The sequence below is a fragment of the Festucalex cinctus genome, chromosome 17, assembly GCF_051991245.1.
Source record: "Festucalex cinctus isolate MCC-2025b chromosome 17, RoL_Fcin_1.0, whole genome shotgun sequence".
Taxonomy (NCBI): domain Eukaryota; kingdom Metazoa; phylum Chordata; class Actinopteri; order Syngnathiformes; family Syngnathidae; genus Festucalex; species Festucalex cinctus.
The window spans coordinates 20,333,421-20,354,610 of NC_135427.1; the positions used below are offsets into that span (position 1 = coordinate 20,333,421).

The 21,190-nt window shown below is 37.4% G+C and overlaps 2 protein-coding genes across 3 annotated transcripts in view; one reads left to right on the top strand and one right to left on the bottom strand.

The window, feature by feature from the left end:
• Positions 1 to 21,190, bottom strand: part of rab26 (RAB26, member RAS oncogene family) — a 53,032-nt gene that overhangs the window by 7,043 nt on the left and 24,799 nt on the right. For both annotated transcript variants that reach the window (XM_077503691.1, XM_077503690.1), the window contains 4 exons: positions 17,629 to 17,681; positions 3,256 to 3,321; positions 1,220 to 1,276; positions 56 to 132 (listed from right to left, as the gene is read on the bottom strand). In XM_077503691.1, coding sequence (XP_077359817.1) covers positions 56 to 132; positions 1,220 to 1,276; positions 3,256 to 3,321; positions 17,629 to 17,681 — 253 coding nt within the window. The remainder of the gene's footprint in view (positions 1 to 55; positions 133 to 1,219; positions 1,277 to 3,255; positions 3,322 to 17,628; positions 17,682 to 21,190) is intronic.
• On the top strand, positions 9,953 to 11,766 carry LOC144005252 (uncharacterized). The gene is made up of 2 exons (XM_077503302.1): positions 9,953 to 10,033; positions 10,546 to 11,766. The coding sequence occupies exon 2, from the start codon at positions 10,580 to 10,582 to the stop codon at positions 11,558 to 11,560; it is 981 nt and encodes a 326-aa protein (XP_077359428.1). The 5' UTR covers positions 9,953 to 10,033; positions 10,546 to 10,579; the 3' UTR covers positions 11,561 to 11,766.

A 21,190-nucleotide genomic window follows, 5' to 3' on the forward strand; every position in this document is an offset into this window, starting at 1 on the left:
TGTGGTTCACTACACAACTGTCGGTTGTGCAATGGAGGATAGATGTGTGACTCACTTGGCCACACCAGTGAAGGCCAGCTCCACGTTCAGTCCCGACCTGGCGCTCGTCTCCATGAAGGGCACCCCAAACTCCTGCATAGAAAAAAATAAACAAACAAACAAACAAACAAACAAAAACAATAAACAAAACATAGGAGACAACTGGATAACAATATAGAAGCTTGAAAATACATAAAACCAAAAATAGATATGCTAAAATGTAGTGCACTCAATTTCCTATTCTTTCTTTCAGATCCTCAGCGAGTTATTGGCCATGAGGTGAACTACTGAACTAACAGTGACCAGCATGAGAGTGATGACATCAAATGTAACACTTCTGCTTCCCATGCACATGAGACCTTGTAAAACTAACAAGTCAATGACACAGGAGAAAGGGAAACAAAAAACAAATGCAACATTTTCACTAGGGGGTGCACTCACCTTTGTTGCCAGGCCAGTACGTGAGTGTGTGAGAGGACAGACATTTTAATGGGCGCACCAAATTTTTAACTTTGAAATGTTTTTGTTAAGACTTCGCAAAATAGCAAAATACACTTACACAAGCTGATAGCTCTCAGAACAAGAACTGTCTCAAAATGTGAAACTTTACAAAATATTATATATTGCATTCGGTTTCTATCATGATTATATAATCATGATAGAAACCGAATGCAATATAGCACAGCTCTAAACCACTCCAAGTACCTTGATAAACATATTGTTCAACAACTGCTCATTTTCATTTGGATTGCGTGGGTGTAACCAATGTTGCGGCCACTTCGTTTATGACACTCTACCTCTTGCATTTATATTCTACGCATGTCCTCTATCATGACAACAGCCTTGTTTTGGTCTCCGCAATGACAGCTGATGCGCTTCTGCGACACCCCTCCCACCCACTTACGCTCACATTTACTCTTGTACACCTTTCGGAGCTTATCTGAGGGAAATGGCCTGGAAAATTAAGTCAGCAAGCCTTCCCACTTCCCCAATCATGCATGCAAACAATAACCACACAAATGAGTAACCATGAATATATAACTACATACACTAAATTAGACAGCCTCACCCATACAGTGAGCATTTTAAAATCTACATTATATGGACAGATTAAGTGCAGAACGTATATTATTATTATGTCACATATCTGTGCATATTACAGATAAAAACACGTAATTACCTTTGCCAGTTTTTCTCCCTCCTCTCGTTTCACCACCCTGTCATGGTTGGAGTCCGCCTACAAAACATTATATAGTGTTTATATTTGCTCAACACCTATAACAACCCACATGCAGACACCCAAAATGAAGGTAAACAACCACTGTGACAACCGTGATAGTTTAAAGTGGGCTAAGTTTGTAGCCTACTCACGGGCCACATTTGATTTTTTAAATGAAAGGATCATTCATAGATGGGGTATAATAATAATAATAATAATAATAATTATAATAATTATAATAATAATAACAAATCTACTAACAGTAAAGTTTGGATGTGTGCGTAAAGCATGTTTATTTTTAATAACTAATATATTAATTACTCTAGGGAAGCGTATTGCATTACTTGAAAAAAAAATCTGTGCTTTGTACTTTTGAAAATGTTTTGTTTGGTTTTATGAATTTTATTTCTGTTTATTGTTTTTTTTTTTTAGTTTATTATTTAGTTTTTCTGAATAATTGTTTTTCTCTTTTCCACATTTTTAGGCGGGTTTCAGAAAGGTTTTCCGTTTTGGGGAATATTGTTTTTCTGTTTTTGGTCATATTTTTTTTTTTCAGTTTTTCGGATTTTTTTTTCTTTCTTTCTGTTTTTCGGATTTAAGGCAGTACTTTCATTGATTATAATTATTATAATAATTATATTTTTTCTTCAATTTTTACAGTAATTTTATTTAGTTTTTTATTATTAGTGCTTTAATGCCAGGAAAAAAATACAAAACCAGGAAAAAAATTGTCATAATTTTTTTTTTTTAATAAAACACAAAAATATATATTTTAAGAAAAAAAAAGCCCCCCCCCCCAAAAAAAAAAAGATTCATAAATACGGGTATTTTCATAAATACGGGTATTTTCCAAGTTATTAAAATACACTTCTTTATTAAACATGTTTTAATAAATGGAAATGTAATATATGTAAAATTATTTACTGATATTTAATTACAACAAATTAAGAAGCCAATTACACAGAGATAAGTGAATACAAAAAAAATGTGAATAAATGCATTTTAATGTATCCTTTTTAGAACAAAACTGTTAAAAGCTGCTCAATTCAGGGAATACAATTTCAAATCGCTCCTGCTATGTGGCCTAAAAATAAAATTGCACACTCCCTTCTCCATGTACACAATGTGTGCATGACGTCGCATGCGCAGACAGAGGCTGGGCGATTCAAACCCAAATTCAGTCTGAAAACTATAGGCCAGAGAACCCACTGTGAACAGCTAATGTGTTAATCTGCTAAGATGTTTGAGCCATGATTTTGGGCAAATTGTTACATAGACCAGCTAAATTATCGTGGGGTGAGCCTTACTTTACTCATCCTTGGTTTAACCTCAACATTACTCTATGTCCTAGATGTATTTATTTTTTTGCATACACTTTCAGGAGAAACTGTTGGGTTACCTTGAAACTGCTCTCTTTCTAAAGCCAGAGCAAACATCCTTGTTTTTATTTCCACACGGAGGTTTTGGGCCTCCAGCCTGCCAGGGCAAACACTCACAAAATGAGCAACTGGTGCCCTCTTATATGATTAAGAGATGTGTCCCTCCAAAGACTGTTGTCCTTATAGTGTGTTTGACTTTCTGCTTGCGTCCCTTCTTCTGCACAGCGGGTTTATCAGAGAACAAGTTGTAAATAAGGAGGAAAAATGGGCTGGGATGCTTTATAGAACCGAGAACGGCTGTCTTGGGTGATAACTCTCAGCTTGCCAATACGAGCAGCTCCTTTACATTACAGTCATGTTGAGTTATTGCTATTATAACAGATATCGACTAATGGAGATGTCGAAGTACTAAAATTTGGTATTTTAGGCCAACGGGAAGCTTCCGAAGGTGTGAACAAATTACCACAGCCAGAAGTGTAAATCTGGTCCACAAAACATAAGAAGTACTTTCATAAATCAGTGAGGTAGCCTCGCCGCTCTCGCCATCATGACTTCTATCCCTCCTCGCTGACTCCATCTATCAAGTCATCTTCTACAGCGTTGACAACAAGGTCTCACCTTGTTGCCTAGCAGCATGATGACTACGTCCTGCTGGGTGTACTCATGGATCTCTGTCAACCACGCCTGCAAAAGAGACGAGATGCAGAAGTGAAAGTGAAATTTGAAATACGGAAGAGGAGATGATGATGGATGATACACAAAAGTAGTTAAGGGAAAATTGCAGATTGTTTGGAAGTTTTAGCCTTTTTCTTCTTTCAACCACGCCTCTCTTTGCTTTTATCCTATCCATCAACATTTCCACGTGGGTGGTTTCTGAGATGGCCGGCCTTGGCGGAAGAGCGTTTATTGACTTGCGTGATACATGCACACATAAAGCAGGAACGCACGTATACAAACCTCCACAGCTTCTCTAGTGTCACTATAGAAATTGTATCATCATACTGTAGCTTATCAAAGACACAATTAGTGCTTTAGTCCCAGTATTTAAGTTCCTTTTTACACTTGTGAGATTATTCAGAATATTAAAAACTGTATTTTTTTATGCTGGTAGTAAAATATGACTGTGTGTTATAAGTGAAATTAAATTACTAATACATAGTTATTTACAGCTAAGTAAGTTGTCCTACTTCCATTTTTCCAATTAGCGCAGATGATTATAGGCATAATCTGTTAGGGTAATTACCGTCCCTCAGTGTTCTCTGAGGAGATGCACAATGTGTAATTAAAACTAAATCCAATCAGACTCCTTTCTCCAGTGAAAATTCACGATTCAAAAATCTTGTATATATTTGCCAGCAAATAGATAGTGTTGCAAGTAAATAATAAACTTGGGAGGATTAATGGATTTATTTTTCACAGGCGATTGATTATATGAGGCTCGAAGATTTTACAATCTCCCTCTAGTGCTAAATTTCAGTGGGAAGAAAATGTGTTGGAATTGAATGAAAACCGGAGAAGAACACTTTGGAGTGGTTCAAGGTTCTGTCAAGCTTCCTCCATTGGGTGAGGGCAAGCCAAGCATTTGTGCAAAGACGAAAAGAAACAACCTTCACATCCATGGCTTCATTTTCTATACCCTGTTCAGGGACACGGGGCATCCATTACAAAACCTCATTAATTACAGATGTGTCTGTTGTAAAAAGTGTTGCCATAGTTACCTTACAAAAGTAACTGAGTTACTTGATTAAGTTAGATTACAAGTTACTTTCTTAGTTACTTACTTTAGACTGCGTAACATAAAAATGACAACTGCTTGTGGCAATACTTTATTAGACCTGTTTAAGGATAACATTTTTCTTTAAATAAATAAATAAATAAATAAAGCCTATTTTACCTGACAAAAATATTGCTGTTTTTTGTAAAAAAAAAAACAACAAAAAAAACTGAACATGAATACATTTTTCATATGAATAATATGAAACAAAGGCTGTCCTTCTTAACCTGACATATGTACAATAATATAATGGCAAAACTCAACATTTATAATGACACGGAGCGAGAAGGTAGGACTCAGACGCAGAGTGTAAGTTGGCCAACAAGGCTGCAACTTTAATCCAATGGAACAAAAAACACCTCTCAAGGAGGGAAAAAAGGCAGAACAGAAAAAGCTCCAAACTGGAGATAAAACAAGGGCACTCAAAAACAGGGACAACTAAAGGCGCTCCGCTAGGGAGGAAAACAAGGGGCAAACTAAGGGCGCAAGACAAAGCAAGGCTAGACATCGAACGAGGACTGTGGAACAAGGGCTGTGAGGACGCTTCCATGCACTGAGATGTGACACTTCGGCAACGGAGGGGAGAATGCAGGTGGCTTTTATGTCCGGGTTGATTGGGAACAGGTGGTGGTGATCATGGGCGTGGACCGGTAATCAGTGAGCTGCAGGAAGGGTAAGTGACCTGGGGTGAGAGGAGAGTTAATACTTTCAAAATAAAACGGGAACTTGACTTTGAAAACAAAAGCATGAACCGCCACTCTGGTGGCGGCGTGACATATAATGTATGATGGACCTCCTGCATTCGTTGTAGCACTGCTTCGCTCTCACCTAATAGGACTTGTCAGCTTGAATGTACCATGCTGCGACTCCAATGTTTAACACTTTATCAACCAACCTTAATATTTTCATCTTTGTTTGTCACAAACTCAACTATACTTCACTAATATTGTTGGTGTAAATCATTTACTTTCTTTACTTTCATGTTCCATAACGTACAGCTTGATAGTTAATAAAATGGGTCTGTTTTACCTCCTTTATTTTATTATTTGTCAACTATTAGTTTTGTTGCATTTGCACACTAAAAATGGACTAGATTGTATTGTTTTCCCTGAAGATAAATATTCTACAGTTGTACTGTACATTTTCCCAGTTTAGTTTTGTCTCAAAGTAATGCATTAAATCTAGCAACTTTAATCAGATATTAAATATTGTAAAGCGCGAGATTATTAGTTATTCAATGTGTTAATGGATCACTGATTATAAGCTTATTATATTATTGAAATTACTAGCCTTTTATAGCAACAACTGTGTTTGTTATATTTCTTTTTGCAAGTCATACATTGTTTGAAATGAAATTCATTTAAAAAAGTTCTGGTTGTGCAGATTTTTACTTCATTTTATCATTGATCATAATTTACATGCAAGTCAAAAGTGGCATAATTTGGATATGTACAGTACAGGCCAAAAGTTTGTACACCTGTTCTCATTCAATACATTTTCATGACTTTGTACATTGTAGATTGTCACTGAAGGCATCAAAACTATGACAACTAGGATAATTAACAAATACATTTGTAATTATGTACTGAACAAAAAAGGTAAAAATAATAAAATAAATGCACAAATAAATAGCCACGCTTTTCTCTGATTACTTTTTTTTTTTTGCACATTATTGCCATTCTCTCAATGAGCTTCAAAAGGTAGGTACCTGAAAGGGTTTTCCAACAGTTTTTAAAGTGTTCCCAGAGGTAACAATGCCAAGAGAATGCAAAAATGTAACCAGAGCAAAGGATGGATATTTTTCAAGACTCGATAATAAAAAACATGGTAGTTAATTCACTTTTTTTTTTGTTCAAAATTCCACGTCAATTCATACCTAGTTTGGATGTCTTCAGTGAGAATCTACAAAGTAAGCCGTCATGAAAATAAAGTAAATAAATTGAATACGAAAGTGTGACCAAACTTTTGGACTGGACGTGTTCATCTTCCACATTATTCAATACAATTATCATGTCAAGGATATTTACAAGATGACTATTTCAATTTCATATAATAATCATTGTCCAAATATTTAACATTAACTAAATATTCAATGTTGTTCCACATAATTCTTCTTCAGTATCATTCCATATTTTGTGAAATACATTAAGATTTCAGAGAAAATAAAATAAAAATCCCAATCAGCTTAAATAACAGCGTTCAGTATTATTCCACATCATTCAATACAAATGGATGGATGGATGGATGGATGGATATAATTGGATATAGATAGATAGATAGATAGATAGATAGATAGATAGATAGATAGATAGATAGATAGATAGATAGATAGTTAGATAGATAGATAGATAGATAGATAGATAGATAGATAGATAGATAGATATGATTGATTTATTGAACATATAAACATAAAACAAACAGCAGAGAAACAAAAGTTAAAAAAGAAAAGAAGAAAAGAAAAAACAAAAAACAAAATCATAGTTTACATGTTCAAAAGGGAGTAGGAATAAGTTAAAAACTTATCTAGTCCTACCCCCCTCATACATTATAGATTTAAACTTATTTCATTATTAATACAATACTAAGTTAATATTTTTAAAAATAAAATGATGCGTGCATTATCCAGCAACATATGTACATGAAATTCCTAGACATATACCATAATACATTTATAAATCATATACTCATACTCATTATATACAAATTTCATGCTCTTATTTGACATAAGAACATTTTTTAACTTTGCTTTTAAACAATTTTTTAAACTCAACAAGTGAGATAGATAGATAGAGAGAGAGAGAGAGAGAGAGAGAGAGAGAGAGAGATACGTAGCCAGATAGATAGACAGACAGACAGACAGATATAGACAGACAGACAGACAGACAGAGAGAGAGAGAGAGAAATAGATCCTTACAAGTCAACTATAGTTAGTTAGAACAGATTTTAGTCCAAGTTCGATTTCATATTGTTCCATTATTTAATATATATTATATTCAATGCTATTTCATATTATTAAGGTTTTTTTTTTCTTTCTTTCAATATTATGCCTTCCAAGGGGTTTCACTTTCCATCTCGCGACCCCCATGTACAGCGGAGCTTCTCTTTAGTTAACAGCCTAATTCGGCAACCTGACACAAAGTGTGTTTTTCTTTGAAATGTGGCAGCTATGACCATACAAATTACATCATGCCATTATCAGACATTGTCAGGTGACGGATGTTGCAAACACCGTCTATAATTGGATTGCTGTCTGGCCCCCGAAGCTATTTGATTCTCATGGAGCAACTAAAAATACATTCTGCGGACCCGTTTGCATCTCTTTGGCTTGTCGATGAGAATAAAACTTGTTGTGACCTTGACAGCAGTCGCAGTCCATCACATGTGCGCCACATGCACACGTGTCGTCTACTTATGCTCCCACACGCAGCACGAACTCTCGTTCTGTGTGATGGCTTTGAAGCTTGATCACAATTTTAGAAGCTGTGTTCCTTCTGCCACTTTCGTGTAATCCACCCACTTGCTAGCAAGCTTTTTCTAGACCGTCTGAGTAATTGGCAAGTTTTTCGACAGTCAAGGCCGCTAGGTGAGGGCTCACTGCGACTGTCTGTAATGAAGGAATGTAAACCCGAGCGAGAGGGAATAAGGCTTAGGGTAAACCTGTGGATGAAGGCAAGGATTATGTTCATTTGATGATATTCACATAGTGAGAGGGAGGCGGTCGGTCTCAGGCAAGGAAATGAAAGTGTTTCATTTGCTAATAATTAAATAAAGTTGACTCTCATGCTTTTTAGTGATATTTATTGATGTTACATAAACAACTTGTCACGGACTATTTGCAATGGGATTGGAATTATTTTTTGTTGTTGGTTTTATAGAACACTGGATTTTATGTGTTAATTCACATTCACAATCATTTCGTATATGCATATAATTTAGTGTCTTGTCGAATTGGACACATTTGCAATGTACATTCAGCGTTGGGATTTGAACTACTGTCCCGTTGGTAACTGAATAATACACGTTACCAACTGCGTCACTGCAGAAGTATGAAATACGTGGGAATGATTAAGGGAGCTCAATGCTGACTTAGAACATTGAGTGTCTGTCCCATTGAAAATGAATGGGGAAAACTTTAACGCAAAATTTAAAACGCAAAAAATTGCGGGAAAACCCTAAGTATGTGGGGTTGAGAATAATTATAACCCAAGGGGCATGAATTTTTGGAGCACGTTGACATTGGAATGGTGTAAATTGAATGTATGATGTGGAAGTTGAAATGTCAAGTTTCAAGTTTATTTATATAGCCCTTAATCACACAAAAGTCTCAAAGGGCTTCACATGCCCACAGTTGACAAATAGTAACGACATCCCCTGATCAAACCACAAAAGGGCAAGCAAAAACTACAAAAAAAAAAAAAAAAAAAAAACATCAGGGAAAAAAATAAGAAACCTTGAGAAGGGGCCGCAGATGTGGTAATCCCCCTCCCAGGAAGACCAGGCTGCAATGGATGCCGAAATGGGGCAAAAAGCGGAATAAAAATAATAAAGAATCTAATAACATACGTGTGAATGCTTTTAAGATTTTAATTCTTTATTCGCATAACATCGAGAGGCGTAGAACAAACTTGACTAGACAAGAAACAATGAGAATGCATTGAGAATCACTAGGTGCACAGAGGAATAGAGGATATAATCCGACAAACACACATATTTCTCAGACATCTTATATAGACAGTGAATCGATCTGATTGGTTATGGCTAGACATGTGGGCAACAGGACTTACATGGAATTATCTGACTGGTTGTTGACCAGATGAAGAGATTAAAGAGTCTTGACATCACATAGCTCCTAACATCACATAGGTTAAGACCAGTTGAGACTAGATGCCGGTTACATCAGTTCAAAACAGACACTTGACCTCACGGTCATGACCCAAACATAACCCTTGCATGACCCAAACTTAACCCTGGCATGACTCAGTCATGACACAGGGCATCTAAATGCTCTTCCACTAGACCTGCATATCCTTCTTTATCCAAAAATAAACTTCCAAAGGGAACTACGCCAGACTTGTTTTTATTGATTTTAGCCATCTGGAAACGAAGATGCCAGGCGAGTAAATCAAATCACTGGATTTGAGACTTCCTTCTTGTGAGTGAGCTGTAAAGCTGTAAAATACAACTCAGCTTCACCCACCATTTGTTATTTGTTACTTTCAATACAATCATTTGCTATAACACACTCTACAACTTGCCGCCTGCAGAAATTCAAATCACTGGTCCTTGAACAATGCATTATACCTAAATCTTACAGAAAACATTCACAGAAAATTATGGCTAAATAGAATTTAGTCCTGATGTCAAAAGATTATATAATCACAAAGTGATTTCTAAATAAAAACCAAATCCGAGAATTTTAAATTAATGCCTGACAAGTTCTAAATGTTCAACTTCCCTTTAATGTGAGCAAATCTGCGTGGGCTTGCGCATGTGTGTAAAGAAACAGTTTGAGGAAGTTGTGGTTCGGGTCTCTGGGTGGGGAGCTTTCACAAATATCAAGAAGGTGATGAAAAGCTTTAGTATGTGCAGACTATCTGAGGTCACATCTACACAGGACTGCAGGTAAACAAGGTTTTACATGACATGTGTATTCGTTGTAATCAATCTTTGTGAATGTGGTTTTGGATAGACGTGGCTGTTGTGACGGTACGTCAAATGATTTTTTTATTATTGTAATTCATTTGCGAACTATGTTGGTTGAATATTTGCAATATGAATTCACATGTAGAAAGGAACGTATGGTGTTCCACAGGGCTCAATACTGGGGCCTCTGCTGTTTTCATTACATCTTAACAGGGATGGCAGTCAGCATCCTAATTGCATGATTTGCAATGCAAAGTTTAACTATATTTGATCTGAAACCTTCTCTAGTCAAAAGTTTAAAAAACGTTCCTCGGTCAGTTATGTATCAGCAAAAATTACAGTTTTTAAGCTTACATATGTCCTTTAATATTGACGTGAGGTGTTTATTGTGAAACAGAAAGAAGTTGTGAAAGATTACTCAACTAGTTGAACAGTGTCTACAGTTCCTCTTTGCAAACTTCCCTTCTCACTTTCTCTTTTCCCTCCAAAAGTTAAGAGTGACCACCTGAACTAACTCCAAAAAAGATGAATAAAGTCTCCACTGCTAATAATGACGCTGACTGTCCAGCCAAGTCCATCTTGAGTGAAAATTATAAGGAGCATGCCCCACAGCTTAAAGTGTACAAAGAAAGACTTGGTCCAGTCAAAACAGCCAAACAGGAAGCCAAAGAGCAATCGGGCGGCCCACCCTCCACCTCCAGGCTGACCTCCTGCTCTCATCAACGCCGCTGGTCAACCGATTGTTGCCACGACAACAGTTCCCCTGTCATTACAGTCAAGAAAAACCTGAGGGAACCACAACCTCCCCAAAGGAGCGTCTCCCTTCTTCGATGTCATACTCCATCCCGTTGTCCGAGGCAACGCTACTCCAGTCCGATTACCGGGATCGTCTCCACGACTCATCCATCGACGTCCTCATCTTCTTCTGTCCAGACATCTGTCATAACAGGGCATGACCCTCTCGGTTGGAAGCTGCGTCCCAAATCCAGAACCTCCTCCAATCAGGTTCACGCTAAGAGGTTGTCTCTACAGATGCCGCTCCCTGTCACCATTCCTGATCCCGATTTTCTTCAATCTAACACATCACCAACAACTCAACTTGACCCCATACGTAAAACTACCAAAAGTAAATCATTCCGTCGCCATCACTCAGACTCGTTAGCCTTCCTCAGATCCATGCCGGCCGTGACGCTGGAGGAGCTCCGTGAAGTGCAGCTCCGCTGCGCCAAACCGGACGATGTCTCCCGTGAAGCATACGGTGAAGAGAAGGCCGGCCCCCAGCCGCACAAAAAGCCACCAGCTGTCCCAGAAAAAAGTCCTCTGGCAAGAAAAATAGCGCAACACATTGCTCATTCGTGGCAGCAGCAAATGTGTGCTGCCCGTAAAATTGAGCAGGAGGAAATTATTTACAGTGTGATAATGCCAAAAGCTAAAACACAACAGGCTGAGAACCACTGCAGCCTGTATGCCAAAATAAATGGTATGCACTTAAAAAGTGATGAATAATCGCCAATGTGCAGATAACACATTGCTCACTGGAAGGTTAGAGCCATTGTGCATTTGTTCACATAGCTTAAAACGGAACCGGCAAAAGTTGAACATTTTTCATTTTTTGAGGCATTGTTTTGTTTTGAAAACATTTTGCTCTGTAGGAAATGATGCAAAGAGATGGAATGTACCGGTAATCTTGGCTCAAACTGTTTCTCTTTAAAGCTGCCATTCATTTTTTTTTTTTTTTTTTTTATATGTATGTGTATATATATATATATATATATATATATATATATATATATATATATATATATATATATATATATATATATATATATATATATATATATATATATATATATATATATGTAATTTCACAATTTATGTTTTGCATTTACTTTACCCTTGCTTACTTCTGTAAATAGATTGACATATTTTGTACAAGAATGTTGCTTGTTTTATTCTCCTTCAAAGGGAAGTCAACCTTTTTTTTTTTTTTGACAATACTACACAGTCCCACTTGTCTAAGTATGGCATTCTGGTTAATACTGCGTGAGTTAAGCTGTTTTTATCCATCAGGTAACAACCAATCACAGCTCACCTGTTTTCTGAAGCTGAGCTGTGATTGGTTGTTGCCTGAGCCCTGAACAACATTTATGTCATCTTCTATCGAAGGGCAAGTGGCAAAATAGCCGCCCGCTGAGATGGATAAAAACGGCTGGACTCATATTCAACTAATGTAATATTAATAAGAATGTCATGTTTAGACTAGTGAGGCCACATATAACATATTATTATCAAGAAATGTTTAAGATTGACTTCATTGATGCTGTGTGAAATGATTGGTCATTGAAATAAAGATGTTATGATATTTGGAAAGAGACTAAAAGCCAAAATTGTGTTGTTAGGAGCGGCCAGCTAACAATGCAATAAAATGAATACTTTTTCTTTTTTTTTCCAAAAAGCTCCAAAATTGTCCATAAAAAGACAGAAAATTGTTCATAATTTTGTAGATATTTAATAAACATGATATTTAATATCTAATGTTACAAATTTATAGCCACATTAGCCCACTAGCATTCAATTTCATTATGAGCACTTAAGAGCATGTTGTCGTTGGCGGTTTTCATAATGGAGCATCACCTAACATTGTAATGATTGTTACTCCTTGCAAAGTTACTGTGGGAGGGCGAGGTATTTATGTTAAAATATACGTGGGCTTTTCACTAATGCAGTTTCCCTCCAACATTATGCATTATCATTTTCCATTGTTTACCTGTGGGAGACAGATAAAAGCATAATTGGATTAGGTTGCTGACAAGTGAGTATATCAAAATGTGCATCTTTTGTTGCTGGGGTGTCTATTACCTGAACTAATTTGAATTTATGCAAATAAGTGGTAATATTTCTAAAAATATATTGGCAAATTGAAGTTTTGGGGAAAAATAAAAAGTTTGGAAGGATTCAGGTTTAGAAATGTGGGTTTGGCCCACTGAGATGAGTGGGGGCCTCTTGGGTAAAGAACTGCTGTGCAGTCTGGAAGCAATGCTGCAGGCAGGCGAATGGTGGGATGGCAGTTATCAGGCATGCACTAAGAAATGCTGAGACCCCAACCGTACACCACACTCAAGTCTGAAACAGACACTTCTAAATATAGCCTCCCCTTGTTCTTTTCGTCTGATATGCAAATATTTCTTTGGAACAAAGTTGTGCTTGCATATAAAGTTGATTTGGATATTTTGATCTCTAAACTTTCACTGAATGAGAGTTTGGGCATTAAATTATATTGATGTTTAACCGTTGTAATGTCCTGCATTCCAGGTGGACTTCAACGAATACAACAAATGCTTTGTTGTCATGTGACAGCACAACAACAACAATTGAATGAGAAAAAAAAATCAGTTATCTTGAAATGTAGATGGAGGAAATAAGCAAATGTGTTTACAGAATACAGAATGAAAATAAATGAAATTTTATACACACACACACAGTGCTGAAGAGGATTTTTGCATCGTGTGTCTGTTTCTTGGTAAAAACAATGACCTTGAGGAGCAAAGCATCACCAACCTGCCTGCCAATCAGCTGCGTGCTTGTGTTCAACTCAAAGCCTTTTATTCATGCTCTCCTTAAATTGGGCAAGGAAGCACTCTTATCAAATCCGACAGAAAGCAGGAACAGCGATTCCAACTCGAACATCACCAACCTTTGTGATATACACACACAACGGGTCAATCGAAGTAATCATTCACTCCATTTTTCTATTTACAGTATGCTAAAAATATCGAAAAGTCTGATGTATGTTTGTTTTTGAATGACAAAGCCTCCATACAGTGACAAGGGTACCAATCAAACACTTCAAGAAGGTGAGCGTAAGCGCAAACCTGTGCCTTTTGACACACGTGACGTATCGCATCACTATGACAGCTGTACGGCACTGATAAGAAGCTCAATAATGGATGCAGCGGAGACTCATACAGTGACGAAGCAATCGGAAAATTATATTTGGACTTGGAGAGCTAACATTTCATAAAAATAAAAATGTGCACCCTGTGCAGTCTAATCATATGACGATCTATTGGATGTACTTCTTTTCACAAATCTGTAAAATGTCTTATTTGTGAAGGAAAACACTATGTAGGAATGTATTTAAAGTAAAATCTTCCCCTGTCTTTGAATCTTTAGGAAATGACTGTTACTGTAGATGCCACGATGACACTTTAGCAGTCTATATTGGTAGAAGAGCATGGTAGGATCAAGTCAACCTAACCTAATTAAAACTTGAAGATAATAGACTGAGTGTGCGTGTGATAAACACTAGAAAGAAAGCAGAAAAGCTGCTGTATAAAATCAGTCCACTTCATTGACTAATGAGAACGAAAGCTGTTGCGTTACGAAATCATTGAATGTTGATTCTCTATTTCCCTCCAAATACTCAGCGGCCTTCGCCCCGAGATTTGGCTGCTAATGGATTCACACTGTGGGAGATTGTCCTAACATAGTGGGCTGCATTAGCCTGGACTGCAGCATGCAATTATGGACTGGCGCCTAGGAGGAACATTTACATGAATAACAGATCCTTACTTCACCAGCCCTCATTCAGATCACCGCCGGTAATAACTTTAACAGGGTTTATTATGGGAAAGTAGCAGACAACAAAAACACCCTTAACAAGGTGTGCTAATAAGAAGAAACAGAGAAAGCAATTAAATTTTATTTGATTAAGGGAAGACTATACACCACAAGTTGTACAAAGTAGTCAGACTCACATTCACAGCAGGAAGACTACAACCACTAGCAATAAGTATTGAATCACTAGTCTTGGACGAGCACTCACTCAGACATTTTATTCTGCAGATCAAACTCAGATAAAAAGCATGAAACAGTCGTAAGGTCATTCTAAAGTGCAACATCTTGGCTTTCAGAAACACAAAAAGAAATGAATAATAAACATTGTGCGGTCCAGTAAGTGTTACTTTTATACAGCAAGTGCAGGGAAATAAATATGGAATCACTCCATTCTAAGGAAACAAATATGGAATCATGAAAAACAGACAAAGAAAAAACAATCAAAACCCATCACTAGTATTTAGTTGCACCACCTCTGGTCTCTGAGCCATGGACTTGATGAGTGACAAACGGTTTTCTTCATCAATCTGGTGCCAAGTCTCTTCGATTGCAGTTGCCAGATCAGCTTTGCAGGTCGGAGCCTTGCTGTGGACCATTTTTTCCAATTTCCACCACAGGTTTTCAATTGGGTTGTGATCTGGGCTATCTGCAGGCCATAACATTGACTGGATGCGTCTTTCTTCAATGAATGCTTTCACAGTTTTTACTCTATGGCATGATGCATTGTCATATTGGAAAATGATTTCATCATCTCCAAACATTTTTTCAATTGAAGGGATAAGAAAATGTCCCAAATGTCAATGTAAACTTGTGCATTTATTGAAGATTTAACCCCAGTGCCTTTGCCTGACATGCAGCCCCAAATCATCATGTGGGAATTTGGATGCTTTCTTTAGGCAGTCCTCTTTGTAAATCTCACTGGAACGGCACCAAACAAAAGTTCCAGCGTCATCACCTTGTCCAATGCAGATTCGTGACTCATCACTGAAGATAACCTTCATCCAGTCATCCACAGTCCATGATTGCCTCTCCTTAGACCATTGCAGTCTTGTTCTTTTTTGTTTAAGCATCAATGATGGTTTCCCGTTAGCTTTCCTGCATGTAAATCCTATTTCCTTGAAACGATTTTGCATAGTTCTGTCACATACATTTACTCCAGCTTCCTCCCATTTCTTCTTCATTTGTCTTGTTGTGCATTTTCTGTTTTCAAGCCATATGGCCTTTAGTTGTTTGTCTTGACGCTTAGATGTCTTCCTTGGTCTATCAGTACTCTTGATTTTAACAATCTTCCCATGCTGTTTGTACTTGGTCCAGATCTTCGATACATCTGACTGTGAACAGCCCACATCTTTGGCAACCATACGTGTAGAGTTAACCTTCTTCAAGAAGTTTGACAATCATGTCTTTGTTCTCAAGAGACACCTCCCTTGTTGGAGCCATGATTCTTGCCAATCCACTTGGTCCAGCAGCCTTCCAAGGTGTGATAACTGCACTGTTTTTAACTGCTGACTAACGAGCAAATGTAATTTGAGGCAGGTGCCCAATTAAGGAAAGGAAATTGACTGGGTGTGTCCTTATTTTCTGCTCAAAATGGAGTGATTCCATATTTTTTTCCTCAGAATGGAGAAATTGCATATTTATTTCCCTGCACTTGTAACAAGTAACATTTACTGACCAACACAAGGTTTTTTCTTCATTTCTTTTAGTGTTTCTGAAAGCCAATATGTTGCAATTTGGAATGACCTTACGACTGTTTCATGCTTTTTATCTGAGTTTGATCTACAGAATAAAACGTCTGAGTGCGTGCTCGTCCAAGACTGGTGATTCTGTACTTTTTACTAGGGGTTGTATCACCACTGTTGTCACAGTTAAGTTTTTATTATTATTATTTTTAAGCAGTGCGGGTTATTCATTTCACACTTGGGTGGCAATTAAGGATGTGAAAAAGTGACGTGTTAGGTTAGGCCTTGAATCCCCTTCACATTACACTTTCATCTTTCATGTTAAAATTTAGGCACTATAATCACACCGTGAGTTCCTTAGATGGGTGAAAAAAAGCGACATGAACGAGGAGGGGGGTGGGCGGGGCAGAGTATGGACCGGGAAAAAAAGCGCTACACATAGCAACATGATCATGACCTACAGGCAACAAATTTTGGTGATTATAAATACATAATAAGTAAGAAATCATTTTGTTTATACACCTTCAGATCATCAAGGAAATAATGTCTGATGTTGCCAAGGCAACCCCAGATTAGTAGTCTATAGTATTGGTTGCTAAAATAAATAATTAAATAAATAAATAAATAAATAAAAATAAAAAATCAACAGAATACTCAAATAATAATTGAATCAATTGAGAATATTATTAGTCTATTATGACAGCTCTGCATTCCATCCAAACTGACGGCAGTCAAGCACACACTACACAAACAGCTCCACTCGACTCCAGTCCAGATGTGCTGTAAGCGCGCGCACCAGGCTTCCCAGATGCTTCTAATCCTTGATCACGCTGCTCGAGATAACTCCATTTTGTGCTAATTAAAGGGACGGTAATTCGCCCAAATGGATGAGGAGAGCGGCACCAAATGGGGCAGGAGAGGGAAAATTGCATTCCGACAACAAAGAGAAGAGTCCATTTTGGGGGGGGAAAGTAGCTCTAATTTACATGCATCATCATTTGTTTCACATTGGATTACAATAATGTGAAAGATGCATAATTTTGCATAAATGAGACATTTGTAATATATTTCCTTGTATGGTATGCAATACACCAAACTATGGAAGCTAAAAAAAAAAAAATTGTAATTACAAAAATTCAATTACATCTAATTAAATTGTCTGTTAGGATAGACATTCAAGACTGACTCCATGTCAAAAACATGCTTGTGTAATCTTCTTATAGATGACAACGTACAACATGAGTGGAATCAAAACGAGAGTGATGTTCTTCTTACCCGAATGTTATCGAACGATGCTTTGTTAGTGACATCATAGAGAAGAAGGAGAGCTGTAATGACAAAACGACAAGGCACACATTATGACGCAAGTGCAGTAACTTCAAAATTGGACAGAGTGCTGAGCTTTTCACATTGACTTGTGTATTAACGTAAACACACTCCAGTATAATTATGCATTTACAAAAGCACCGTGCTGCTATACGGGATCACTTCAAGCAGCACAAACCCCAGGATGTGTATTATAATGTTCTGTCAAATGTGAAATCATTACACCTACATGCTTGCTCATTTTCTCTGCTGGATCAGCCATCATCTGGAAGAATAAGTCTGAGCAATTACATGCATGGCGTCTCTCTCCCAACTGCCTCTCATCCCTTTAGACCTTTTCTCTTGTACTTACATTTCCAGTCATTTCATCTTGAGCAATGAACACAGTCACTTTTATATTGCCTCTTGGAGGACTTAATGTTGAATGCTTATAAAATTACATGCTCAATATAGTTTTCTGGCTTTTCTGGGTAAACCATTTTGAGGCTTAAAGTAAACTGTAACAAGTACCAATTGTAACAAGTAAACTGACTTAACCTCATAAAGCGGACCTAAGTTAAGAGATTCACAGAAAGATCAGAATCAGCTTTAATGGGCAAGTATGTTAAACATACAAAGAATTTGTCTTCACAGTCAGAACCCATCTAAGAAACAAAAATAACCAACAGAGGGAGACAGAACGGGAAGCCTGGCAGGTCGCTCACAGAGCCCCGTGTTTCTTATATGAAAAAAATATATATACAGTCTTCCCTCGCTATAACACGGTTCACTTTTCGCGGTCTCGCTGTATCGCGGATTTTTTTTTCCCTCGCTATAACACGGTTCACTTTTCGCGGTCTCGCTGTATCGCGGATTTTTTTTAAAGTGCAATTTTGCATATTTTTTTACAGTAATATACCCATTTTATAAAAATTATGAAGGTTTGAACATTGTCAAAGTTTGAACAAGAGAGAAATGTGAGAACATGTAAATGCCTCAATGAGAAAAGCGTATAAATTGTGCGGTCGGGGATTTTAGAGCCTTAAAACATTTATAAGAGTTGTAAAACATAAAGCTAACTACTTCGCGGATTTCATTTATTGCGGGTATTTTTTTAACCCCAGCGGAAAATGAGGGAACACTGTATATAATATGATGGAAATGGGAGCATACCATTAACTTGGAAAAACAATAGATACAATGTACTACATATAATTTTACATTTTTAATCAGATAACCAAAAATTACTCCCATTATTTACTCCTGCATAGAATTGTTTTTATATATCTACTGTATGATGATAAAAGATGTTAGATACATTACTAGCTGTAAACACTCATGTGAACATGAAAAAAACATGTAGATGTGGATTTGGTGAACAGTATATCATAAATTTGTAACATCTATAATCATCACATTAAATATCTTAACCTTTGAACCCTGAGAGCCCCCCAATTCTCTCAGGTCTCTCGGACTTTGAAGAAGAAATTGTGAAGAAGAAATTGTGTGAAACAATGCACTTATCATGAAAGAATATAATAATGTTGCACATCAAATTAACCTGCAGAACCGGGGCTACAAGAATATATAAAAGACATTTTTAAATGCTCCAAACGCCAACTAATTTAATTGTGAAATATAGAAATCGATTTTACGCCACACAGTAAAATAACTCTGCTCTCCCACTACTTTGTGCAAAACACACAAGCGACCCACCTAAACAAATCTCACAAGTGTTGCCTTTATTATGACACAATAATTATTCAAAAAGACCTTTTGGTTGCAGAGATATCCTCTTTTTATTATTGGTATGTAATTTTTGAGCAAAAGCCTGAAAAATAGCTTTGGGCTCAAAGGGTTAAAGAAACAGTGTGTATGATTTAGCGCCATCTAGTGGTAAACCAATGGTAAATGGTAATAATATGACTGACCTTATATAGCGCCTTCTACACCATATGGTGCCCAATTCATTTTAAAATTCCACTATTATTTTCAATAATGTGCAAAAAATAAATAAAAATTATATCACCCCCATCTTTCTGCTAAGCCATCTCGTGGGGAACTACTAATTAATTCATAAAAAAAAAAAAGAAACACTGTTAATTTAAAAAATATGCAGAAAATATGTTTACATCAACATACTTTTTTTTTTTTATATATATAATCAAAGGTTTATGAATCACCAATTATATTAAATAGGTTGCACCGCACCATACATGCATCGTCGCCATCTTTCTGCTATGGATACCCGTAGGAGAAGAAATTCATGAACATCGTTAGCCTCTGGTGGTGCTTGCAGCTAGTCTTGGACCCAAAGGGTCGACTGCCGCTTGCCTTCTACAGCTGGAGTTTGCAGCTGGTTGTTGCTGAGTCTCGTGTTTCAGACTTCCGCCACTTGTCTCGTACTAAGCTTTTGCTAGTTTCGCCCGCTAGACAGTAGCCACTATTATTAGCCGCTCCAGCAAATTCTTGCTAGCCACACTTGCTCGCCTCTCACGCTAACTCCTGCTTGCCAGTTTGCTCGCTCGCTCGTTCACTCCAAATAATAATTGGTGGTAAGTTAATATATTAATAGCTAAAAGCAATTAGTTCACCACTAGATGGCACTAAATTGTCCACACTGTTTCTTGAACAACAGCAGTCACTTGGGACTGACAAAGAAGTCTTCCCTTTTGACAGGTTCCGTCTTGTGTTTGCCACTACTTCCTCTTAGTATCGTAAACAATCACTGTCGGTGCTTTGATTTCACTGTAGAAGTTCACAATATTGTGCACTTTAGAGTATTAGCCGGTAAGTTAGCACATTTCTTCACCAAATCGTAGCTACACCTTGCAATATCCAGGATGACGGCGACGTTGACAAATGATTCAGAGCCCAAGGTGGTTGCCATTTATATAGTATATGATTTCTGTGGTGTTCGGGGTCACAAGCTACAGTAGGTCAATGTCAAGACCTTGCTTCCATATAGGAAGAAATGAAGCTGAACTCATCACATTTCAGAGTAGAGGTAGGTAACATGAGAACCCACATAAGGTGGCACATTCGGGGTCATTTCTGTGGTGAAAATGTTGACTCCCTCAAAGTGATAAGATGCAGTAGACCTTGGAAAAGCAGTAAGTAACAGACTTTTACAGCCAGTCTCCTTTGGTATGTCATCACAGCGTAACTGCACAAGGCTGAAGGCAATTTGGAACACCGGAGGGAACCAGGTTGTTAAATACGAATACATCAACACACGTTTAATCTTTCGCGCTGACTTAATTTGCAGTTGTGTTACAGCAGACATTGGCTTTGCATTCACGTAGCAGTTGATGATTACATCGCACGATCTATTGCTGAGTGAGTTGCGAAGAAGTAGAAGGGTGATGGACACAAGGGGAGGGGCTGTGATCCATAAACGACAGTTGCCATCCATCATCTCTGAGATGATCATCTTCATCAATAATCGCCGGCTGACTTTGGGGAGTCTTTTTTCCCTTGAAAGTAAACTGTGATTTTACCAATTGACCTGGGCCTTAAATACACTGGAGGG

Excerpts from the sequence above, each read along its gene's own strand:
- LOC144005252 (XM_077503302.1), top strand. The coding sequence starts at position 10,580 with ATGAATAAAGTCTCCACTGCTAATAATGACGCTGACTGTCCAGCCAAG.